The 27,251-nt window shown below is 37.1% G+C and overlaps 1 protein-coding gene across 1 annotated transcript; it reads right to left on the reverse strand.

Moving 5' to 3' along the window:
* Positions 1–2,476: 2,476 nt before the first annotated feature.
* Positions 2,477–26,229, reverse strand: syt11a (synaptotagmin XIa). Its single transcript, XM_079880158.1, has 4 exons — positions 25,981–26,229; positions 12,824–13,713; positions 3,857–3,977; positions 2,477–3,491 (listed from the first exon to the last, which is right to left on the reverse strand). Exons 1-4 carry the CDS (start codon positions 26,024–26,026, stop codon positions 3,181–3,183), a joined length of 1,368 nt encoding a protein of 455 aa, XP_079736284.1. The 5' UTR covers positions 26,027–26,229; the 3' UTR covers positions 2,477–3,180.
* Positions 26,230–27,251: the final 1,022 nt, after the last annotated feature.

Genomic DNA, 27,251 nt, shown 5'->3' on the forward strand with positions numbered 1-27,251 from the left:
TTTTATTTGCACGTCCATTGTGTTAACAACTTCAACATACAGTACAAGTCAGCATTAGTGTAACATACTGTATTTAGCATAAACTCACAGCAGTATGCAGATAATTTGCCCTCAAAAGCATTACACTTCACACTTTATGTTAGATGTCCCTGAAGATCATGTAGTGAAATGAGCAGTATTAAGCTAGATATGTAAAGTACATGTTATTACACTGTACTTACATTATACATAGACAACTTGTACTTACAAATATTGAAAAGGCCAGGTAACAACATGAATCACACTACAGTTGTGGTGAACTAACACTGTTTATCATCTAGGTCGTTTTAGGGACACCTAAAATAAAGCTGAATCACTAACTTCACTCACCTTCACATATCGACATTGCGGTATCCAAATGGACTAATATATTTATTACAATAATTTTCTTCTCAGTTCATTTTCTTCTTTGTTCAGCTTTCAATGTATTTGTACAACACACAACAGCAAAAAACTGAGGGATTGTTAGGGACCAGTGGCAGAGAGAGAAAGAGGGGCAGATAGTACTCCATAAAAAGATGAGGTTTACACAAAAAGAAACCATTTCCATTCCAAGTAAACAGTTAGATACAAGAAGAGCAGAAAGTGCTACTGCCCACCAGTGCATTGGAACAAACACTCATTTACAGATAGTTATATTCTTCTTTATGTAATTATTGATATAAAACAAGCTTTTTATGCCCAAAAGATCAAAAAAGTTCCAAGTAACACAAGGAGCTGAGGGTTAAAGTAAAGAAAATCACGCATTTATCATTTCACTTAGGTTGCATTGTGTAATTTGGGTTGCTGTTTTTACAAAAGTGGGTTTTGCTGTCATATATAAACCACTAAAAACTGTAATATATACACCAGTTTTGAAGCAGAAATTTAAATAGTGAATGCATGCAGGGTTAAAAAAAAAAACACTATAGAAGGTGGAAAAGTTCATTCTTCTATTGTAAATGTATAGCCTGGAAGTGAAATAGCAAGTCTGGACTAGGATGATGGGCATATGGTTTCTTGATTTTCATGAAAATGTGATTGAAATTTGATTTATTTTCTCCTAATAAACAATGGTTAATCTCATTATGTGGTCTTTAAAACTCACAATGAGCTTGACTGCAGAGAATGATTGGGCCTAATTTACTGCTATATTAATTTCACATGTTAAATATGAAATATCTCTAATTAGCCAGTCGATTTCTTTTTTTCTCCTCTCACCCTCCCACTTTCTGCCTTACTAACTTAATATGCGCTCGTTCGCACTGGGAAAATGGCATTTTAATCTGCCTCAGGGGCTGTGGGCACCGAATGACATAATTAGGAACACATCCACATCCACATTGCATGCCTTCAAACATAGACTCTGGGCCTATTGTGAGACTGCAGTGTAAGATGCTTCATTGCGGTCCCCAACGCTCAATTTTCTCAAGGGTGCGATTTACACACCACAAAACGTTGGTCCATCTACTTTGGTTAGTTTTCGACAGCTGGCGCTGACTAATGGTTACTGGCTCATGCCAAAATCCTAAAATGGTCAGTTATTAGTCCTATCATAGTTGTTAGGTTTTTTATATACCATATACATATAGATATATATATATATATATATTCTTTCTTTCGAAAAACAAATCATAAAAATAAATACAGTACTCTACGAAAGTGCAAAAAAATGTCTGAATCTGCATATATCTGCTTTAATTCATATAGACTAACTTACTGAATAACCTAACAGGTTACTAAAGTTATTAATATTTCAAAGTTGGGGTGGTTAGAGATCTGGCCAAATTTAATTTCTGTTATTTCATGACACCCTTTATATGTCAAAGGTTTAATGGTATATTTGGCGATATGCAATTGTACTATGAAAATAAAAAATCGAAGAGTACCAGTGTTACACCCTATGATACATTATGTACATCTTGACCAAAGACATTAAGAATTAGTTGCATTGCCTTAAGAATTAAGTGTGGCCTTAAAAAACATGTTTGATGGCAATTAAAACTGTGATGTTAGGTGCACTTAAAATGTACAAATTTGCAGACAATACGCAACTATGCTAATATCTGTCACATTTGGCCTTGACTGTTAATTAACCTTTATTTTCCTCCAACTTTTTTGAACGAACCTTCCCAGATCTCTGTGTTATGGCAGCACAGCAACTGGGTCAAAAAGTCATTTGCAGTAAAATGGAAATGTGCATAGATATGCCTGACGAAAAACAAAAATTCAATTAATGAATAGTAGATATGTTAAGATATGCAACAGCAAATATGTCATAGAAGTGCTTTGTCATCAAGATGGAGAAATTAACAATAAAGTATAAGTACAGCTACAAAGTAATAAAGCAGCTACAGCATGGAGACAGTGTAGACTGGTTTTACTGTATGGAACATTAGTGTTTTCATAAATTAAAATAATTTTTAATCCTGAGCTGACGATCACTATTTTTTTATTTGGTGGTTGGCTGGTTGCCTTAAAACCAAGTATTGTTTAACAGATATTTAGAGTTTTATTATTTTGTTTCGTTTAGTTTTTTCAGAGAAGTTACATCTCAGTTTCAGCGTCATCAAAAGACTAAGCATTAATAAAAACTTTTTAAATGGATATAAATAATAGCCATATTTCTACCTTTCCTTCTGTGGTAAATATTAGCATGTTAGCAAAAATGTTCATGATGGCGTCCAGTTTATATCACCATTCATCCGTATTTACTATGAAAAAATTCACCCCATTATTTTCCTAAAAAGTGGGCTAGAAGCTCACTTTTTCTTACCGCCCTCCTTTATGCTAAATATAAAAGTGTCTCATTATCTCTAGCATGCGGCTAATTGAAAGTAGTGTATGTATATCGTGAATATGCCTGTATAGTGGTGAAAGGCTCTGAGGATACTTTAGTATAACTCTCATACAGGTATTCAGAGCCATAATTTACTTTTTTTCTTCTTCTTTTTCTTTTTTGCTATAAGTTTATTAGAGAACTTACTAAGTGGTTCCGTTAGACTGCTCCGGGTCCTTTGTACTGACACACATACTCATCCACTCATTCACCTATCTATATAGGGAAAATGAGAGATTGTTAAATGGGCTTCTTTCTATAGAGGGGCTGACAGGAAGGAAGTGGAATAATACACTTTGCTTTCCCAATGTTTTAGCCAGACACTAGTACTCTGTAAGGTTATGCCATTTGGCAATCTGCCGCCTTGGGTTGTCACAGACTTCCCTCCAGTGAGTCACCCCTGATGGAATGGGGCTCTGACCACCCAGAACCAGGCGACCCACAACCTCATTCTTCGTGGTGCGGTCAAAATCAATGACCAGAAACTCCACAGAGATGTCCGGCATTAGCTCAGTGGGAACATCATAGATAAAGGATTCATTGAAAACAGGATTGAGTGTGCATTTCTTGACATGTGTCTTCTTCTTGGCTATGCGCTTGCGGCCGTAGAAGACGTTCACTTTAACATAAGGGTCTGTAGGTAGAGAAGAGAAATAATGATGTGAGAGGTTAGATATTGATACGTTTTTGGCATCATCATTGGGATTATTTGAGTATCTTCACTCTTAAAAATAAAGATTTGTTTTTGGCGTCTATGGTTCCATGTAGAACATTTCACATCCATGGAACCTTTCCAATCCATCTTTTCTTTATAGTGGAAAAAGTTCTTCAGATTATTAAAATGGTCTTCACAATAAGAAAAAAAGTGGTTCTTTTAAGAACCGTTCACTAAAAAAGGTTCTTTGGGGAACCCAAAATATAATATTTGCAACCCCCCTATTTTGAAACCTTTATTTTTAAGAGTGTGTATTTTTGTGTATATGTGTGCTGTGCACTTACTGCCTGAAAGACCACTGATGTCCATGGTTGGTAGGTGTTTGGCCTTAAGGACCACCACATTAAGCCTGTGAGTAACAGGATGGTAGGACAGTGAGACCAGCAATTCCCCGCGACTTTCACACTATGGAGAAACAGAACAGAAATTGAACAAATGCTTATAAGCATACACAAAAGTCCATCAGATAAATGACTAAGGATCATAGTGATGAGCCACCCGAGATGACCTGTCGGTGATCATACAGGACTGATGTAAAGGGATTGCCCCAACAACCCTTTCAGACTCTGTCCCATAGTAAGGTAAGCCTAGTCCAACTATCCATACTTCCCAGAGCAGTGCCAACAAGAGGAGGATGCCTATCACTTTTTGTTGTGATCGAGACCAGCTCTTTCGAGTCCAAGGCCAAGACTAGAAGAGAGTTGAATCAGATACAATACAGAGACCTGAAGAGGGTGTGAATGATTCAGGCAGTGTAAATAAGTTCAGGGTGAATAAAACCTGGTTTTGAATCAGTGTCACACAGTGTCACTCCTGCGGAGAAACACGATAGCACCATGGAGTGCATCATATGCACAAATCGGCAATGAGTCTGACTCAAGGCCAAATCCAAATGCTCCCAAGTCAGTGACAAGGCCAAGACCATGAAAATGTTGTCTTGGAGCACAGACTTCAGGCAGAGGCCGGTCTTGAGTACTACAACCTTGTCCAAGTGCTTCGATGCCCATGGCCATCATAGCCAAATCAGTGTCTGATTGTTGAGAGACCTAACGGTACCCCTGATTCTGGGACAAGGTAGGGTTTGCAAGTTATAGGATTAAGAGCTAAGGAAGTGTTGCAATACAGGAACACTATGTTCTCCTGGCACTCCTGACCTCTGGGACAAAACCAGACTAAAAGTAAGATGTTTTTTTTGGAAATTGTCTTTGGAGGGTCCCCATGGTCAAGAGCAGGGGTTTTAAATCCTGCTCATGGAGGACCACTGTCCTGCAGAGTTTAGCCCCAATTATACACACCTGGACCAAGGTAATCAACATTTACTAGAAATTTATAGGAAGATATGTTGGGACAAACTGTAGCTAAACTCTGTAGGATCTCCGGAACTGAAATCGGATTCAACTGGCCAAAAGGATGACTGCATATGGACTGCTGGTGTCAAGTCTTCAGAAATATTGGCAAGTACCTTCTGTCAACAAAGTCAGGGTCCTCCAAAACTCTAGAAGCATTGGGAGTACAGGGGCTTTCCTTTCAGTATGCATTGGGGGTCTTATTCCATATGTTACATCTCTGATAACCTGGATGAAGTCATTATCCACCTTGGGTGCTAGAAAAACCTACTTTATCTCCTAGACAGTGAAATGGAGGAGAGAGCATTCATGGCAATTACACCAGAGCTTGTCCTGCTCACATGATATATTAAATCGCCACTTATTCTCTAAGTGTGAGGGAGAACTGCAATGGTGAGCCATCTGTGCACCTGTCAGTTCTCCCTGGGCAATGGTGATCATATGTTCATGTGGGTAAGCAAGGTGGAATAATCAAAGGCACCTGTCCATTGTCCCAAGAGGAGAAAAAGAGCATCGGCAGCTCTGCAAGCCATGCTGCAACTACCAGAGGACATTCATTTCTAACCCTGTCTCTGCGAATACAGTCTTGCAATCTGACACTTATGAGCACTGAAACCTTCAGCAACCACCTAAAACAGTTTAAGGAGACTTTTAACCCAGAATTTTAATCATGAGTTATTATGATCTGCCTCATAGTAAATGCAGTGTTAATAGCAAATTGTGATTACAGTTATACAAGTTCAAAATGTAAAACAGTTCCTAAATGTAACGGCAAGTTGTTTAGCAACAAGCTACCAAATATAGACTGTCTTAATGCTTTCCTCATTAAGTGTTTATGTACTTTGTACAGTCACTGTGTTTAGTTTCAGTGCTGAACTTTCACTGTCCCTCAATGGTAGAACAATCATCCAGCCTTAACCCGGTTTCTGAGACCATAAAAACAGCTTTAGATATAAATAAAGCCACTTATTGCCAAAAAGACATCCTGTTCTTCACATTTATTTCTGGTCTACACTGCTACAAATAATTGTTGCCTTATTTTCCAGGAAAAATATCGAAATATTTTTGAAAAGGTTTTCAGAGAGTATATCTTGAATTCATTTTCAAGATATGCCAAATAGTTTGACCTTATTTTAAAGTTAACCCTGCCTACTGTTAGATTTAAGCTCAAAACAAGAACATTTACATTTATTTTAAACTGTTTAAATGGGATAAGAAGAATTAACATAATTGAAGCTATTTTCTTTAAAGTTTTGATTTTAGGATGTTTAGATATTTGTACTGGACAACAAGACAAAAATACACATTGAAAAAGAAAATGATGAAGATTTACATTTTTAGGGCTGGTCTGTGTTATTCTTTAAATAGCATATTGTGACTGCTAATATTTTTGGCTTCTTTATCCGTGTTTTTCCTCAGTCACTTTTTTTTTTATCCAAGCTTCTGCTAAATAAAGAAATGTAAAAGTAAAGCTGTTTTTTTTTTTCTGTGGCACAGATCTTCATCCACATCATATACAGAGACTTCTATAACCGTCTCCGTCTTTGTTTTTCTCTTCTCTTCTCTTCTCTTCTCTTCTCTTCTCTTCTCTTCTCTTCTCTTCTCTTCTCTTCTCTTCTCTTCTCTTCTTTGAGAGTAAAGATTCCAGTCCTGCTCCTGGTCATCACCATTGCAACTTGAATTAGGAGGCATCCTGGAGCTAAACATGGACTTAAAACAGCCTTCATCTTAATGTGAATGTCTGTAAGTGTTTGTGATTTTCTTTTTAGCTGTACAATGAGACACAGTCTTTATGGGTGTGACTGTGTTCTTAAATTTCTTTTGATTTGTATTTTGACCATAGATCAATTTGAGCGGGGAGGGGTAGATTTCCTGTAACATTTGACAGGAATTTACAGTATTAAACAGTATTATTTTACAATAAAGTACTGTAGTGAAAATCTACAGTGAAATCAATCCATGCTGGGTTATTTTCTGTGAAATTGCTGTGAAATTGTGCAATTATTAACCTGGAATATACTGTAATTTTACAAACAATGTTACATCATGTCTCACTTGTATGCTATGCTTGTTGAGATTTTAGGATAATCCAATTTATCCATGCAAGGAGTCCAAATAACTGGATTTAATTTGTACATAAATTAGCTATTAAAAAGTCTTTGTCATGGTTGGTGACTGTAACACTCAGGCAGAGGTGTAAAGTCCAGGGGTCAGAAAGTAAAAGTCCTGCCATATGTTTATTCCACCCATGAACTCAGCGAGATCTCCTGGCTGGAAAACTGTGCTAATTAGCAAATCCAGGTGATTGGAACACAATACTGAGGAGGACTTTTACTTTCTGAACCTGGACTTTACACCTCTGCACTCAGGAGATAAACTTGTAACACAACCATGTAAACTTTACACACACATTACTGGACAAATAACTTGTGAGAACTTGGTGGTTTCTGTTAATTTCAGGATTTGCTGAAGTTACATAAAGGGATTACACTTTAGATACTGTCAATACATTGATATTGTATATTTAAGTGTATATTCAAATACAAATATATACAGTACATGAATATTTTAAAACAGACACCTACGAATTTGTCACCCTAGCTCCTCTTATTCTGCTCACATTCATTTTCTTTCTCTTCCATGAAACTAAGAGAGTGTAACGAGCATGGCGCTGCCGCAGTATGTCACTCACTCCTCATAATCACCCATCTCTCTCTCACTGCACAAACTGCACCCCATCTGTTTCCTGAGCTTTTTCTCCTTCCTTCTCTCCCATAATCCTCTCTCTCTCTCTCTCTCTCTCTCTCTCTCTCTCTCTCTCTCTCTCTCTCTCTCTCTCTCTCTCTCTCTCTCTCTCTCTCTCTCTCTCTCTCTCTCTCTCTCTCTCTCTCTCCCTCTCCCTCTCTCTCTCTCTCTCTATCTGTCTGTCTGTCTTTCTCTTGGCGGAATCGATTGTCCACCACTCCCAGCCAACACCCTAATGCTCCTGTCTTGTGGAGCCATAGGCACTAATTCAATTTAAGATACTCTCTTTATATAAGAGTATAAAGCAGACAGGAAGTTCTCTGATTTGAACAAGCTTACTCTGCATATTCTGTGTACTGATTTACAAAGAGGGAACACAAGCTCAAATACTTATTTGCCTTCAAGCACTTAAGATTTCCTGTGGCCAGAGAGAATGAGATTATGAACATCGCGTATAATGCTATTGTTCCTGTTTTGATGGAAATACAGCAGTGTATTAGACTATGATTACTTGTTATGCAACCACTTTTAACAGTGTTCTGCTTGTGTTTGAGTGAAAATGGTTGCAAAGCCTTCATCATAACTCAATCGCGCTCTCTCTCTCTATTTCAGTAGGTGTTCACTAAGCCCTCTTTTACACCTGCTATCTGTCTTGTGTGACCCGATCATCACAGGAAGAAAATCAGTGCTCTAAATATAGGTGTAAAAGAGGTTCAAAACATTTTGTGATCACAAATTATAGTATATTTCAAGGTAGTCAAAAATGCATGTGATCACAGTGGACTGTAAACACTGATCTGCTCTAATGTCTCTCGGACATTACAGTAAATGCCTAGTCACCGCTCAATCATCCATTACACTAAAACAGAGGGTTTCAATTTTACTTTAAAAGATAAATATGGAAAAAACCAAACATATAAGCCTGGTGAGAAGTTCCACATCAACACACAGTTGTACAGATCATGTAAAGCACATCTTAAGTTCAGTTAACAGATGCCAGTATAAGTAAAATATCACTAATAACTCAAATAACAATGAGCATTCCACTTGAAACTGAGGTATATTTTAAGCAATAGTGCGCCAAATAAATGCTTTGTTTAAAAAAAATTGATATCAGTAAGATTTTACAGTTTTTTTTTGTTTGTTTGTTTTTTATCTTGCATTAAATTAAAAAATTACATAAAATTACATTTTAAAATATATTACAATAGAAAATAGTTATTTTAAATTGTAATAATATTTCAAAATATTGCTATTGTGATATTTTAATATTATATAATTTCAGGGGATGTTCAGCCTTGGTAAGCACAAGAGACTTCTTTCAAAAACAAAAAATCTTACTGACCCCAAACTTTATATACAGTAGTTAAAACACCAGAGACCCTCCCTTCAAAATACAATCACAAGTGATTACAGGAAACGCATTTTCCATCAATAAAAGGCATCAATACCATCTGTAAACAGGGGTAAGAAACTACAGAAGCATAGAAAATTTCAATAATTTTCATGAAGTGAATAACTGAGGATATGCTTGTTGTTTTGTTTGTGAGTATCATTGCTAATGATGTGAGTAGTGCTAGTTTCCAAATGGTTGTACTGATGGATGTCCCCCCTGCAGTCTGTAACCTTTATGGCTACACTTTCTGTCTACATAATGCCACTTTAATGGGCCGTGGATCAATAGACGCTCTCACCACCCATAAAGCCCAGCCCATGTAAGGAGCACAATGGTATACAGCTACATAATATAACATCTATAGTATGAAACACAGGATGATTTTAGAAGAAAATATGATTGATGTTTGTCCATTCAAAACTATCTTCTAGGTGGTTTGGAGTGATTTTTAAGTGGTTTCTAATTCCCCACACCCACATCTAACTTCCCATCATCGCTTACAAAAGTAATAGCAACCTTTACTTAAAGGAGCTGTATGTAAGAAATGTATTTCAATGAATCATAAAATGGCCCTGATATGTCACTAGACATTAAGAAATCATGTTCATTTCAAATACTTATATCACTGACAACAGTAGTACGGCCAGGATATTGTCATTTAAAAAGTGAAGTTGCAGCCCTCAACTGATGTTGATGTTGTCATCTTGTGTTTTGGCCTGAAGTGCCACCCTCCACCTATCTACCAATCACGAAATCAGTAGTGTTTCGGCATCCGGGTTGCCAGCTCTGCTCTAGTTACCACAGCTGCAGCTCCTTGTAGCAGCCTATGTTCCTGCTGGATCCTGCAGCCTATCTGGCAACCTCGAGTCAGGGGGGAGGGGGAGGGGATACACTGCTCTACATTAATTTGAAAGTGATTGCAGTACCAGTTTTGGCCACAATCTTACATACAGCTCCTTTAACAAAACTTGTTAAAAAAAAGTGTGCTGAAGTGTGCTTAACTGTATTGAATGTACACCTGTAGTGTACATCAAATCTTACTTTGCATTTTGTAATAATGTTAAATTGAAACTTTGATTTTAAAGTACATTTTAAATAAAGTTTTTAATATTTGGTCATTTTTTAAAGTACACTTATTTTGATGTGTTGACTAACATACTAAAGCACATGTAAAGTACTTAGTTATAATTTTCAGTGTTATTCGATATATATATATGTATACACACACACACATATATATGAATCTTCTAAGAATAATGTTCACAGTGCGTTGTTTACAGTGAAGTAATTGAATTACTCACCATGTGTCCTTATAATAATATTGTATTTTTGTAAACTGCACTGCACACTAGAGAATTGACATTTCGTTCCACTGCATACTTGTACATGCCTGTAATGACAATAAATGTTCTCTAATCTATTCTCTAATCTTTAGCCCTGTTTACACCTGGTATTAAGATGCGTTTTGTAGACAAAGAAGACACATTCTCGTTTATACCAGGTGTTTTAAACTGTCTCCTTTGTCCACTCTTTTTGTCCACCTGATTTCCTCGAGGGGACGGGTCTATGGGTGAGTAAAAGTATGGGCTTTTTCCTGATCTTTTGATCTAATGGACGAAATAAGCTCGTGTAAATTTACATTTGAACGTGAAAGGAGACGATGGAAAAAACGTACAGAGAGCAGCAGCTTTCGTTCCTGCTCTGACAGCCGCAAGACCATGGCGAATGAAGTGAGTGAATGTTAGAAATCCAGAATGATGAGAGAACATTGTGCTTGGTACATTTTAAGTGTACTTCTTTTTCACACTAACTTGAATAAAAAGCTTCCCCTTAAAACCACTTTTTTAATCTGACCGTTACAAATGGAAACTTCACAAGTTCACACTAACATATAAGTTAGAATAAATAAAAATATGAATGTATTTATAAATAAAATATGTGTATTTGGCGTGCTGTTCAAGGAGAGGCCTCAGAGCTCGGAATTTGGCCCGAATCCAGAGCACCCCCCACCCCACTGATCTCACTCCACTGGCTCCCAAATTGTGTCCAGAATCAAGTTTAAAGTTCTAAAGCTGGCTTTCAGGCCTACCTCAACCCACTACTAAAAATGTATGCTCCCTCCCGCCAGCTCACTGAATGAGCGACATCTTGTTGTTTCCTCACAATGAGGCAAAAAGTCACTTTCCAAAACCTTCACTCTCTCTGTTCCTCTCTGGTGGAATGATCCGCCAATCTCCACTCGAACTACTGAGAACATCACATATTTTAAGAAGCAGCTGAAGACACACCTGTGCACCAATGCACCAATGTACTTACACACACACACACACAAACACAAACTTTTAAAAAATCTGCATTTCTTCTCTTCACTAGCTGGTTTCCTAATCTAGTTGTCTAATAAACCTGGCACTGTGTACTACAAGGATTGCTGGCTCTAAGAGGAATGCTTTGTTCTTTTGTAAGTTGCTTTGGATAAAAGCGTCTTCTAAATGCATAAATATAAACGTACAAATGCAGCTACAAGGGTCTCAAAAACCACAAGTCATATTATCCTCTAAAACAGTGTTCTTCAACCCTGCTCCTGAAGGACCCCCAACACTGCACGTTTTCTTTGTCTCCCTAATCAGACACACCTGATTCAATTCATCAGCTCATTATCACATGGGTTAATGAGCTGATGAGTTGAATCAGGTGTGTTTGATTAGGGAGACAAAGAAAACGTGCAGTGTTGGGGGTCCTTCAGGAGCAGGGTTGAAGAACACTGCTCTAAAATGCTAAAAAAAAAAAAAAAAGGTTCAAAATGTCAACACAATAAAATCAACACCTCTGGGACTCAATCTCAAGGAAAGCTGTGGGATAATAGCTTCAATTAACTGGAATTGATGGCAGCGCTATCACTCTGAAACTGCTTGTATCAATCACAGGCACGCTTAACCTGGGGCAAAGATCTCAAAATCTTTTCTTTTACCTTATTTCCTATATCAGGTTTATGTCTAGAGAGGCTGGAGAAAGCCTTTCACCCACAATGACTGCCGCTAACCGTAAAACATCTAGGGAGATCCATAAAGGTTCCAGCAGCCATCTCATGGGAATGATTAAGTTTAACGATTGCTGCGTCGAAAAACAGCAGAGGAATATGATGCCGTTTGCAGGATCAGCAGCACCCAATACTGATGTTTTCATGCTTCCGAATGATTTAAGTGTGGTTTTATGAAGATTACAGACATATAAGGCCACATACACATTGCAGCTAAATTCGTTTGTCAATTCCCCTTTTAGTGCTTAATCCTGTTCTGTACACACAAAGTTTTGTGATTTACAGAAGTGACAACTGTATTCTACAAAAATTCTGCAAAAAAATCACTGGGCACGAGGTATGAGCTTTGACTCATTCTCATGGCCTGATTTTGTTAGAAAAAAACAGCGAATAAGAATAAGCCCAAAATAAACAGTAATAAATCCAAATGTTTTATATGAAAACAAGACAAAAATTTCACGACTTGCACCCCCTTACAAAAAATAAGTATACTATATAAGTCTTTAGTCGCTGAAATATTATTTTGGTCAAAAATACTAGGTACCAAACACACAAGACGCCAGAACTTTGCTGTGGTTACCATGGTGTCAATCATCACAATTTAAGGAGTGAGTCGTGTTCCATTACGTTAGGTGATTCACTTCTAAATTTCTCACTCCTGAAACTTTACAGTGTGTACGTGGCCTAAGATATCCCACAATCCTGTGCAAGGTCAAGAAACACCCACCTGTGTGTTCCTCTTGCTGATTTGCTGGGTGATATGGGCTCGTCCCGTGCTGGGGTCTACGCCCACCAACGGCACGACCGCCTCCCCAATGACATCATCTCGTGCAAAGCGATCAAAGCTGAGCACCAGGAAGTGCAGCGTAAGCTCGGGCAGCAAGCTGTACGGGATGCCGTAGAAGGTGAACGTCTCGTCAAACACGGGCTCCAGAGTCTTCCTCAGTACACGTGTCTTCACCCGGTGCTTCTTCTCGGGTAGGATGGTCATCTTCACGTAGGGGTCAGAAGTGCCCGCCTGTTCGTCCACCGCGGGGAGTCCCTGCGCTCCTACGATAGTGACAACGAGGGCCTTCTTGGGGAAGTTGTAGTCAATCGCCAGACTGAGCGTTCCCAGAGAGGGCGAGTTGAGACTGTAGGGTGATGCCGTTTTACTGGGTGCTTCACTGCTGCTTCCTGAGCTGCTCTCCATACAGCAGTAGTCCGCCCGGATGGGCAGCGCCCTCTCCAGTCTGGGAGGACCCATAGGGGGGACCAGGTGGTTCATCTGTAGGTGCGCGGTACCACCTTCAGGATCTGCATCCACAAGGAGCACGTCACCGTTTCGGGATCCACGACTCCATTCTCTTAACAAGGAACTCGATCCTGAGCGTTGGCCGACCCGTACAATCTTCTTGTTGTTGCTGAGGGTCTCGGGGTAGATGCTGATGCCTTTGAGCATGTGGATGAACTTGTAGGGGGGGTCAACGGGTGGGTCGTAGGGGCCACTGGTCAGCTTGTATGCACCTGCCATTTGACGATATCGCCGCTGACAGCACGTCCACAGGAAAACGGCCACTGTCACGGAGACAACCAAGACCCCTGCACCCAGAAAACCTGCCAGCACTGGGGACACATCTGAAAGAGACAAAGACAAGAAATTAGATCACCTCTTGTGGAAAAGAAATACATTTTAGCATACTTTTAAAATGGGTACTTATTACAGAATGAATATATTTAAGTATAATTATAAAAATATATATATATTTACAGTGCAAATTGAATGTAATGTTTTTGGGCAAATGTATTATAGGTTAAATGTATATTAAAGGCCCACTGAAGTGCCTTGAAGCATGCAGCATTATTCAATGTGTTGACGTAATTTACACTACAAGTGCTCCATTCAATACAATTAAGTGTCCTTATTTTCACAAGAAATCATGATTATAAATTCAAGAAGAGAGTCTCGAATTCACATCTTTGACTCTTTGACACTTTGACTGACTCTAGATTTGACTTGGACACCAAATTAGAGACTCAAGAGAAAGTGTTAAAAAAGTATGACATTTAGAATAAAAGAGAGTCTCTTGACACTATAGAGAATTATATGAACATATCTGCATCCATGGTAATAAAATATACTTCTGCAACATACAGTACTAAAGCAAACTACCTTCTGTGACCTTGAATAGGCTAAATAAATAAAATAAAATTTCAAAGCAAAGCACAGAAACAGTTTCTACCATCAGACTGCAGATTTAAGATGCCAGAATATTGCAGAAACAGAGCAAAGAAATCATTCATACTGCAAGTGATTAAGTTACTAAATAAATATACTTGAACTTGGGAAAAGGCCATCATTTTATTTTTTGTCTGTAATGTGTTGTTTGTACTTTTAATATGCATTTTGGACATTTATATAGAAATTATTTTCAATTAGTTATTATTTAATATATTTCCATGTTGTCTTGTCTTTTGTCTATTCATGAATCTTTTGAATCATCAAATCGAGGTAAGAGACTGACCCAGTTAGTAACAGTAACAGGGAAGAGAACACATAAAAACACCAGCAGTGCTTCAGGTCAGTACAGGCAAATGCAAAAACATGCATATGAAAAAACAGCACAAAAAATGATTCATGGAGTATAGTTGTTTGTGTGAGAAAAAAAAGCTCACTCAAATTAAAAAATGAGCTTTCTAGGTAGGCTATTGAAATGATCCGTGGTAATGAAAAACAATTTTCTGGGTATTTTGCAGGATAATTCTTGCTCTTGGCTGCAGCTTGGATTCTTTCCTGTTTAATTCATGACTGTTTGTTTCTTGCTTGCTTCACAGCCATTTGCTATCTAATGGGGCTGATGCTGAGCACAGCAGTTATATTTATGATCACAGATACTTTATTACAGCCCACGAGAAGATCCAGCACAGCAGTAACATTCACCTGGAAGGAGCATTTACTGTTTTTCACACAGACCTAATCTCAACACCCAGACATCTCCTCTGTTTCATTAAAGGTGACAAAACTGACACTTCCAACAGAATCTGGTCATTTATATGGCTGTCATATCTGGCTCATTAAAACAATTCCCCTGAAACTTTCAAATGTCAGAAACAGACCATAACAAGCTTAACTGGAGCTGGCAGGTGCTTCTTTTGCCCTATGCTGCAGGGCATTCAATTAGGAAACATCACACTGTTTGGGCCCTTTGCCCAAACACCTTTAATAACAGACAAAGTAGCACGCCATTGTCCGGAGGGCTCTACACATGGCTTTAGGACAAAATGAAACAATAACCACCCATTTTACTTCAATAATATTTTATTAATTGGGATCTGGATAGTTCTACAAAAGTTGGTGTTTCATATCTCATTTTGTGGGAGTTTGGCCTGCGAATGCTGACTCTGATTCCAACAGGTCAACCATGCCGTTCAGAGGTCAAATATTCCGCTGTCGCCCGTCATATGGAGTTTCTCAGTTGGGGACGAGTCGGTGAGAAAACGTGGGGCAGAATAAAATTGTTTTATTTTTTTTTCATTTACAATATAAGACATCTACAGTAAGTTGCATGTACAAAATACCATATTGAGCAAGCTCAATAGAATATAGCAATTATATTTACAGCACCTTCTTAAATTGAATAGAAATATTTAGCAAAAACGCAACCGATGCGCTTTATTCATCATTTTGTAGATGAAAATATTTTAAATTTTATGTAGAAAAGACACAATATCGCCATTTTGTGATTTGAATGCGCCAATAATGAGATAATTTGAATGAGGTTATAATTACAACTTCCAAACTCATAAATATGAACTTAGGAGGACTTGAAAGAGCGGACTTCGGTCATCACTGCAACATTGTCGCAGTGTCTTGTTAGGTTGATTGTTTTGTACATTGTTTCTTCTTTAAAATAACAAGAAAATACACCGGGAATTTCACCAATTTATTTATTTGTATTTATTACATAAACCACTTTTTTGATGGCTGATAGCCAATATATAATGTGATATCACACTATTTAATATAAAGATTGTAAAGATCTTGTAAAGAATGTAAAAATAATTCTGCCAAAAAAAAAGTCGACCGCTATTAACTACTATTAAATTATTGCATGAACTATTGATAAGAATATAGAAACTTACAACATTAGCCTAGAAAAATGGCAAATAGCTATTTGGTCACTGGTTAACCAATAATCTTGCACGGCCTAGATGACATCACCAGAAAATGTGTTGTTTTAGAGAGATATTACCTATTGCTTTAGAGATGGAGCATTTCATGTTAACTTATGGAAACTAACTTGTTCATTTTGTATGTAGCACGGTAAATTTTAAGAGTGCTTTCTTTGATAGATTCGCTGCCAGACTCCATTTTCTTTGCCATTCCCTCTGCAGTCTGCTTTGTCTGTCTCATTCTTTCATTTCTCCATTTACTTACTTGACACTCTTCCCTATTCTTTTTTTTTTTGTTATATTCATTTCACAGTCTTACACCCCTCTTTCTTTGCCCCTTTCTCCTCCCTTCCACTTCTCTCATCTTTTCTTTCCTCTTGCCAAACTCCAAAGGCCTGGGTGGTGAAGTGTTCAGGTCGCCGTGGCAACAACAGGTCCCATTCTTTCGTCATGCCGGTCAGAGCTGATTGGAATTCTAAGTTGGGCCCGGGTTCAGTGAGCTGATGAGAACAGGATGTGCTCTCCTGCTCCACACAACAGCCTTAAGGAAATGCCAGCCAATGGGAACACAGAAACGAACCACATGCCCAAGCTACAAAGTACAACTATAAAGTTTAGAGAGACAAGCCATCTGCGGAAAATGTCATTTTATTTAATTGTACAATCTTTAAAAAAAAAAAAAAGGTTCTTTATGGTGAAAAAATGAGTTTTTTTAATGAAAGGTTATTTAGGGACTCAAAATGGTTCTTCTGTGGCATTGCTTTGAAAACTCTTATAGAGTGTATGAACCGAAACATCCCAGTTAAATGTGTCGTTTGTAATTTAAAATAATAATAAATCACACAGAAGTAACTTTATAACCAATCAGCTTTCTGTTGGTCTACATGGCCAATTTGTGTGACCAACGTGCACAGTTTTTGCTAAATTCCAGATCACGTGGATTCCTATTGAAATTTGACTGAACAGCTGTAAATGTGACCGAACCTTAAGGCCAGCGCTCTTAAGTGTTTTCAGAAGAGCGTTGGAGTTTTTTTCCCAGTTAAGACGCTATATGTGCTATATACGAAATCTCCGCCGAAGTGTTACTAGTATCTGATTTCCCATATAGTTTGTTTCTGGAAATAAAAAAGTTAATGCTCCAGCTCTTGTTTTCAATGATTTTGTTCCATTGTTGTGCCTGTTGTTGTTGTCTGTTGCCCTTGTCCCAGCAGGATGTAACGGTTGGTCACTGTGGTATTTGTCCCGCCCCTCATCCACTGTGATTGGACACCTGGGTAAAGAGTGACAGTGATGATCGCTGCATTTTACCCAATGTTGAACTTTCTTCAACTCTCGGCCACCAGAAAAAAACGCTGAACGCTCAGCGTGAAATAGACACTCAGCGCCTCGTCATGCTGCTGCCAAACGCGGCGCTCCCATTAACAAACGCGGTGCTCCCATTGAAACCAACTAGAAAAATATGCTAGCCTAGGGGAAAAATGCTTTGGTGGACACTTACATTATATGCAAACAAATGACCTCAATTGTACTTGTCACAATTTCTTACTTTTCGACATAGCTAAGATTTATTTAACTGTTTATCATAATAAAACATTTATTAAGTCTCACTAGTCTCCTATATAAACTATAGCAAGCATGTACAAACACACACCCACTCCTTCACCCACATAGCATTCACTACATTTCATACAAGATTACCGACAGCATAGTTTGTTGCTTTAATGTAAAACATCACTAATGCTCTGCTGGCCTCAATCTGAGAGGAAGATGGTGTGCTGCATTACCAAAGAACTTGCCTATTACTGCAGCTTACCGACCACTCGAGAGTGACTCATCCAAGACTCTACAGGTTTCCTGAAAATGAGGGATGAAAACCTAAGACCTCTATTAAAATAAAAGATTTAATTTAGGCTGTTAGTTAATGAATGATGGCTGCTCATGGAAAACTTGTCAACATGGTTGCCAAGGCGTTGCTAGGCAGTGTTTATAGAGTACAACAGTTGGGTTCCGGAAGAAAAAACTCCATGCTGAAGCGGTCAGTGCCATGTGTTATTTTAGTTAATTTTAAAAATAATCGTGTTTAACAGTGGAATTCCTGGTGAAAAACTACATTACTCATACAAAATAATTACACCAATCAGGGAGTCCAAAATAGCTCTTTAGCTCCACCCAATCCCATGAAGCACTGCGTATGACGTGATCGAGTTGATCTCACTATGCTCTCAAAATACTGAAATGTTTGTATATGCATATTTTGCAATTTATATTCCGCCATCGTTTAAAGTTCGATTATGCTGTTTGCAATTCTTCATAGGATTGCAATTCTTTCCCTCACTAAAACCGTTAAGTAGGCTACACAGTCTTGCTTCAAAGTTTGTATTGTTGTTGTGATTCATGTGTAGTGTTGTGGTTCATGGCTTATAACTCTTTAACCATCTGGTCCTCTTCGCGTGTCGGTCAAAAATGACAGAATTTGCTTGTTTTTTATTTCAATGAAATTAATGTACTATATTTCAGTTCGATAATGTTTTTTATTTAGTATTTTTAGGGGATTTTATGGTACTAAATTATATATTTTTGATGTATTTATAATCCATTTATTCTCTTTTTGAGCATTTCCTTTGCAGTCATTTTTGACCACGAGGAGTACAAGTGAGACTATTTTTTTCAGGACCATTTCACCTGTTCGAATCATGTCCATGATTTTTTTTGTGTGCACACATTTCACAAATCAAAAATTTTCATTCATAAATGACCGAAGAGCACCAGAGGGGGAAGGCTATTTTAAAATCCTTATGGGAAAAAAAACTTCCAGAACCAGCACAGCTGAAAAAGGGTGCAGGTACTGTTGCACTCTATTAACGCAATGCTAGATGGTTGTTAGGGTATTCTGGGTACTTTCTTATGGGACCTTCGTTCATCTTCGGAACATAATGTTATGAAGCAATGTGAATACTTTTTGTGCGCAAAAACAACAACAAATATTCTCCTCTGTTGTTCATGTAGTAAACACAGTGCAGCGCTTCCGGGTTCTACATCAGAACGCCGCCTCAGTATTGGCTGACGCTGGTCATGTGATTTTGTTGTTTTTTTGCGCGCAAAAAGTATTCTCGTCGCTTCATAACATTAATGTTGAACCACTGTAGTCACATGGACTATTTTAACGATGTCTTTACTACCTTTCTGGGCCTTAAAAGTGGTCATAACGTTGCAGTCTATAAGGAAGATTCTCTCGGATTTCATCAAAAATATCTTAATTTGAGTTCCGAACATGAACTAAGGTCTTACGCGTTTGGAACAACATAAGGGTGAGTAATTAATGACAGAATGTTCATTTTTGGGTGAACCTTTTAAGTCTCTATTCTGGTCTCTAGGTAGCCTTGTGAAAAAGAGGTACAGTAGCATACTTTTAAAAAGAATATGAATTATTTTAGAAATAATATACTTTAAAAGCATGTGCTTGAGTACTAACTGAATGTAATGATTTCTGATTTCTGTACTTTAGAGAGCGCTTACATGCAATATCGAATAACACGACAGTTGTAATAAGTACTTTACAAGTGCTTTAGTATGTTAGTTAACACATCAGAAGTGTACTTCTTAAAATCAAGACAATTCCCTTAGGAAAATAACAGCACAAAATAACATTACACCTCTCCTCATTAAGTAACATGTTTTGAGGGTTAAATAATCCATAAAAGATTAGCAATAGTAATGCTAGTTGCCTTACACATTAAAGTTCATTTCAGGTACCATAAACCCCAGAAAAACCTCTCTTAGAAGGGTGTTGATTAAAACGAACAGGGAGACATGAGATGTTTGAAATTCCTGATTGAAACCAGCATCTTTGATACAAAACTCATTTTTCACTGTCATTTTTCTATAATGTGAACCTGCTGGCTTTATATTTCCTGACATTTTACCTAAATTATTCTTGCTTTCTCTTTAATGTCTTTTTTTTCCACCAACCCGCCAGCCTCGGTCGACCCGCCCTTTTTCTGTCCACACAAAGGCTGCACCCCTCGCCGCTTCAACCACCCCAGAGGGATTCCGGGCCAGATGATGTCACTTTTGGTTGCATGTTTTAAAGCCAGCTGCTTCTGTTGCTTAGAAACGACCCCTCCGAGAGAAGAAGCACAGGGAAATAATCATTTTGCCAGCTGATACACTCAGCTCTCGCTCTAGTAATTGCTCTATAAATGATAAATTAATGTCACTATTCAAACTGAAATCTGACATACTAGGTAATAAGTATCTAAATGATCTCTGAAATAACTATTAGCAGTGGATGCACAAGCTAATACTATTACTGTTGTTCATATTTTAGTAATGGATTGAACAAAATCCTAACCATAAGTATTACACCGCACCGTTTCTGTTAATGAGACCTCAAATTTTGCAGATTACTGAAAAATGGGCTGTTACATTTCAGTAATACTAGTAATTTCATCAAACGTGTGCACAATGTGTGCAAAAATCCCATAGATTTACATTAAAGGAGACTCAAACCATAATCCCTTGTGAAAAAGAAGGGCGCTTAATTGTACTGAATGGCTTTTGTAGTGTACTTCAAATCTTAAAAGTATATATTTTTTTTAAAACTGTACTTGCAGATAATATAATCTTAATGAAATAAAAGGCCACTTAAGTGCACTTAAAGAGTGCACACTTTCATTACTGTTTCTTAACACACTTAAATACACTTTTAAAAAGTGCACTTTGCAATAATGTCCCATTTACAGTTTTACTTTACAGTACAATTATGTTTTAATGATATTTTGTCATGCTTAAAAGAAGTATACTTATTTTGATGTGTTGACTGACATACTAAAGTACAAAAATGGAAATATTTTCCTTTACATTTTTCACGTACAGACAACACTACTGTCTAAACGATCCCGTTCACACGGATCCGTGAAAACGATTAAAACCTGTATTATGCTGCCAGGCCAGTAGTTGGCGATGTCACTTTGAAAAGAAAAACTAAACACATAATACACATGCACATGACGTCACTGTTTTCACAAATTCACATTTTTGTAGATTACAGAGAGACAATAACGGTATCGTTTTACGTTTTTAGTTGAAAACGGTGTCATGTAAACCGCCCCTCAAAAATATTATTTCCATAATAAATACTCTTTTTAAATGTATGCTAAAGTGTGCTTTCTTTTCACAAGGTACTACTAATATCTGGTCTTCTGGGAGATCAAACACCCTAACAACCACTTAGTAACACACTAAAATAATTCTAAACATAACAACGCCCTGGCAACCACCCAGAACACCCTAGCAACTACTTAGCAACATGCTAAAAGAACTCACAACACCTTAGCAACCACATAGCATAGTGATGGCAACTTTATCACTGGCAAACATCTCTTTAAAAAAGAAAAATAAATTGTAATAGGTGTAGTTTTCCCCCATTAAATTAGAATTTAAAATCTGACTTTTTTTTAAACGCTCTAAAATGTATGGCACTTTTCTCAACAGAGATTAATGTACGTCAGCACGGCTCATTTTTCAAAAAACCAATACATTACCTGCGCCAAACACACAGCTGATTATGACACACTCCATAATGTGCGTCAGTTGCACAAGTACACACAACTGTGTGTGCTGAATATGAGTGTGTTTGCGTGTGAGCCCACATGATTAATAAGCTGGACAAAACTGCGCACAAATGAGAAATGATCCCATTGTCTGTAGTCACCACTGAGCTTTACAGCAGGGTGGGGTTTGCGATGAGTAGAAATTAAGAGAAAGCAGGATAGGAAAATGATGAGGTTAAGAAAAAAGGATGTGCTGGTCACGAAGCGGACAGGTGTGGATAATGATGCTCAGCACTGCCAGATTCTCAGTTTTCACCCTTTCTGTTGTTTACGCTTATTCGCCACCCACAGTTTTGCTCTCCGTTCAACAGGATCACGAAGAGGTTTAGTTAGCTGCCATATCAAGACGGTTCCCTCTCTATATCTGCTGTCAGTGGTAGTATGTCAGTACCAGCAGGGTGAAAATAAGTATCACCAGCAGTCGTGTTGTAGAGACACTATGTGCTGGATTTCAACAGGGACAGAGAAGACTTGTCACTCTGACACCAGTCACGCGCATAAATCAACCCATTGTTCAATCACTGCAGCTTCACACACTCTCTACACACACAAGAGAGAGAGAAAGGCAGAACAAGACATATACACTTAGATACCAGAAATGTGTGATAAGCTGAGATCAAATATAGTCAAGGCTAGAACATCACTTCAAAGCCTCTTAGTCTTTAAAAACAACTCTTCAATTGAATTATTAATGATTTTTTTTACTTTGCACAGTTTGCAGTAAAAAGCGTTGGAACATGATTCGTTTTAATTGCTATAACAGTCCAAAATTAATAAAATAAAAATTCACATATTTTCAATATCAAATAAAATAGCTCTCCATTACACACACACATGGCTGGGTCTGAGCACATAAGAAATTCTGCAACACTCCCTGAATTACTGAAATCTGCCTACAGAAATGTTAACCTTCATGTGGTAACATCAAAATTATTATTATATTTAATAATGTAATAATTATTACACAATTTAATAATTTAATTCATTAAATATTATCATAGAATCAACCTAAAAACATTAGGATAGACACTAAAAAAAACTACATTTAAGGGTTTAACAGTGTAGGTTACAGTGTATAATAAAATACACACTACTGAGATAATCATTTCTGAATGTTATGTTACCAGTAAAATTATAACATTTTTAATCAGACTCATTCAGATAACGTGACGTCTCATCCTATGTACTTTTGCTACCAATATTAATAATCCCAACTAGACTGTGGATATCCATAAAACAAGCAAAAGAGATATGCTATTAACGTTTGAGACTTGACCTGGTCACCTTCCTTCCTGAAAGCACTTTCTTGATTCTATTTTGCCCGTTAAAATAATGTCCTGCAAGGTCATTTGTCTCTCTGCCTAATCAATGAAGGCAATGTTATTATCTGAGAGCACTTGACATTTGATTAATATTGATACAGCCTTAATCTGACAGAATTCAGTTTGAATTCAGAAACCATGCAGTTTCTTGTTTCACTATTTTCAATCATTTACACCCTCTTAACCAGATGTGCTTTGTCTTTTCACACTGAAACCAACAATGCTATTTGAAGCAATAAAATCAGAACATAGTTGCAGTGTAATATACAGTTATGTAGAATGGGATTTGGACCAATGATATTCCAACGTGGGGCGGAGCCACCCAGTAAAACTAGAAAGCAAGCTACCGACAATATATCTGGTAGTTTGTGGTATCTGTTATAAATCGCTTATCAATTTATCATGTCGGACCTGATTAAGACACAGTGATAAACAAGCTTGTTTGATGTTATATATCAGCAATCTATATAAAGCTACCAGTCCTTGTGAAAAGTGCACTAAAACATACTTTTTAAAAGTACTTATTAATACAGAATTAATATAATTTTAAAGAATCTGTGTGAACTGAATGTAGCCTAATGTTTTCAACACTTAATTGCATGATAGTATGTCATGTATTTAAATATATTTGTAATATATTAAGGAATTTACTTGTGCTTTAAGTATGTTAGTCAACAAATCAAAATAAGTGTACTTCTTTAAAGCACGATAAAAGATCATTAAAACACAACGATTTAAAATGTGCTTTAAAGTAAAGCTCATAATTTGTGCACTTTTTTTTAAAACATAGTCATGAAAGTGAGCTCTCTTTAAGTATTTACGTGGCCTTTTATTTCATTGATATATCTGCAAGTATACTTTTAAGATTTAATTGTACATTCAATACAATTATGCACATGTCTTTTCCATAAAGGTAATCAGCAGGATTTCCATGCAATATATGTTTTATTGGCTTTGTTTCTATTTCTGTGGTGTTGTGTTTGATAGCCTCACCCACCATCTAATCTCAACTGTCTAAAATCCCACTTCACAACCGTACATGCACACACATCCAACATGTTCTGGTTTTCTATTGTCCTGTCACATCATATAGAATTATCTCTTTAAGAGATGACAGACAAATCACTGGAAAATTGTAATACTGAAGGAGTAAAGGGTTTTATTTCCTTCATGGCTTCAGAAACCCTAAATCTGTGTTTATCTGGCTGGACTAGTTCTGGTTATTTTCTTCTCGAGCACACATCTTGCTGCTGATTCTGTCTCCAGGCAACTCCCACGTGGTGGTTTGTGATCCAAGATGCCTCAGACGTGTTCCTAAAATACTTGACCCAAACTACATCACACGCATTCACCAGGAAACGCGTCAAAACTGCCCACCTCCCCCAACGTGTGATATAATCCCCCTGAAGACTAACAGCTGATAAATCTGACGGTTAATGATTTTAAAACCATTGAACAACTTAAAATGTCATTTTGAACTCAGATATTAGATTAATGGGATCATGGTTTATTTTTCACTAAATATTCTGAGCAGTATTTTCTGGACAGTATGTTCATTATTGATCTTTTTAAAAAAATCATTTTATATATTTTAGTGAGTTGGGCTACCAGGGCAAGTAACAACAACTATTTATAAAATAGACAGAAGATTTTAATATTAATTTTTGCTATTCAAAAATTAGTGGTGTTTTTGACGGTTAAGACTCATATCATACCTATTCAATCCTGTTAAAATCATATAGGCTATGCTCCGTGGTATAAAAAAATAGGACCAATAATGATACTGTGATGACAAATAAAATGTGGGCATAAATTATTTGTGGCATGTCACAAATTTCATATTTATAATAATGGGAATAGCATGTGTACTGGTAGCCTATACTTGAAGCTTATGTGCATTATATAATGTCTTATAATAATAGCCTATAATGTCTTATAACACAACCTATAATCACCACAATTTTAATATATTAGCCTAAATAGGGATCGTATATACACATACATAGTTAGACCTTTAAATAGTAATATATGATATCATCATGTGTTCATTATACATTCATAACAGGAATAGGCAAGTAATGTATAGGTTAACTGTGGTTACCATCCCTTCTGAAAACATGTAGGCCTAATCGTAATACAGATTGTATTATATATCATTATGAAAATAGCTATAATACATGATGTATTGAGGTAAGGGCACAAACTGATCCAGCTGACGCCTCGCGCAGTGAACAGACATGACGTCATTCACACGCAGTGTCTTCAGGGATGCGAGAGTTTAGTGTATCTAAATAAGTAGGCCTAAATGTATTGCTACTTTGAGACTTATTCAAATGAAATAAACCATCACATGACGCAGCATGTGTGTGTACATAAACACACTTAATCTGTCTCAGGTGAATCATGTAGGCGTCATGTGCGTAGCCTATTTCCGGTGCTGCACTTTACACTTGATTGGTGAAAATGAAGAATTTCAGTAGCCTATCTATTATATTATCAGTTATTACCAAAATAACTTGCCCTAACTCACTATGAGCCTATAAAGTGGTAAAAACAGGTTATACACTAAATAAACATACTACCCACCCGGTAAACATTCCTCAGAATATGTAAGCTATTTAAAATAAAACATAAATCTAAAATCTGACTCCGAAATAAATTAAAAAACAAATAATACTTATGTCGAATCATTTAGCCTAGTAACACCATCGCAGTTTCAGTAGCGTATAGCATAGGCTACTATACAGATTCAGTAAAAGCCCATCATTACGTAAATATAGATAGACCCATTCACTTACCATAGGTTGGCTTTAAATTAGTCATCTCGGCCATTTTGAAGTCCATTGTATTGGCTGTGATCAGAAAACAAAAAATAAAAAGCAAAGGGAATGAAATTCTATTTTATTTCCATGAATTTCTTCAGGCCGATCCTCCAGCTGAATGGGTGGCCGAGCTGTAGGATGTTTTCTTCTGTGCCTGCGCGCTCTTCAAAGATGCGCTCGGTGACGCGCCCGCGCTCCCGCCTCCTCCTCCTCCGCTCCAGATGCGAGTGTGATGGAGAGACTGTTCACTGCAGAGCCAATGGGTGGAGCGTGACGTACAGCTCCCCCTCTTAGAATGCAATCTGGGCGTAATGGGTGGAGCTAGAATGTCCAACCACACCCTAACCCTACACATAACCATATCCCTCCTCTCCATCCATTCAATCAATCAATAGAGATGGAGCTGAGCTAGGTCAAGCTTCACCCCATGACGTCCAGAGAGGGGGAGCTGGACGTCATATGGCTCTGCAGCGCCGACTGAACTTTTATTTAAATACAAGCCCTTCAGCGTCCTCTACAGTGCAAAAAACAGACAACACTATGAACCTGAAGTGTTGCACTGCATATTTTTTTCGAACATTATAGCCTATTATTATACACATTACACAATTATATTTTATTTTTAAATAAATAAATATAGCATTTGTGTTTTTTATATTAAAATGACAATTATATTCTAATTGTATAACATTAAATATTAATTTGAATATTAACCTTTTCACTAATTAATTCATTTTTAGCTGTTTGTAATTACTAGATAAGTATTTTTAAAATTCATTTTATGGAGACTGCATTTGCATAGAATTACATGACTCAAGATTCTATTATTTCAAGGGCCGTAAAGCACTATTTAAAATCATCTGATATTTCCAGTTTTCCATGACTTTATAACCTTGATGATATAACTGCAGACTCTGTATAGGCATAATTTCACTACGTCACAAAAAAATACAACTCAAAACATTTATGTATCAAAACGATTTTCTTTTTTTTTTTACTTTGGTGTACAGTCAACATACAGGAGCAGAATGTCCTTTAACAATAGAATAATTATAATAACAACAATAATTGAAATGACAATATCAATAAAATAGTCAATTCAAATATATTCACACTGGATAACATACTGATAAATACTTGTAAGAAATAAGTTTCATATATGGAATGCTGTTGATTGACTTCCAGTTGGGTGATTGTCATGTTACTGACATACATGTTGGCTTCATCATGTAGTAACCTTACACAAT

This window comes from Squalius cephalus, assembly GCF_949319135.1.
Source record: "Squalius cephalus genome assembly, chromosome: 8".
NCBI lineage: Eukaryota > Metazoa > Chordata > Actinopteri > Cypriniformes > Leuciscidae > Squalius > Squalius cephalus.

What these genes read in the sequence shown, in the direction of transcription:
- syt11a (XM_079880158.1), bottom strand. Translation starts at nt 26,026, where the DNA reads ATGGACTTCAAAATGGCCGAGATGACTAATTTAAAGCCAACCTATG. An exon ending in TCAGCAAGAGGAACACACAG is followed by an intron (nt 3,978 to 12,823) that starts GTGGGTGTTTCT and finishes GTTTCTCCATAG; the next exon opens with TGTGAAAGTCGCGGGGAATT. An exon ending in CATCAGTGGTCTTTCAGGCA is followed by an intron (nt 3,492 to 3,856) that starts GTAAGTGCACAG and finishes CTCTACCTACAG; the next exon opens with ACCCTTATGTTAAAGTGAAC.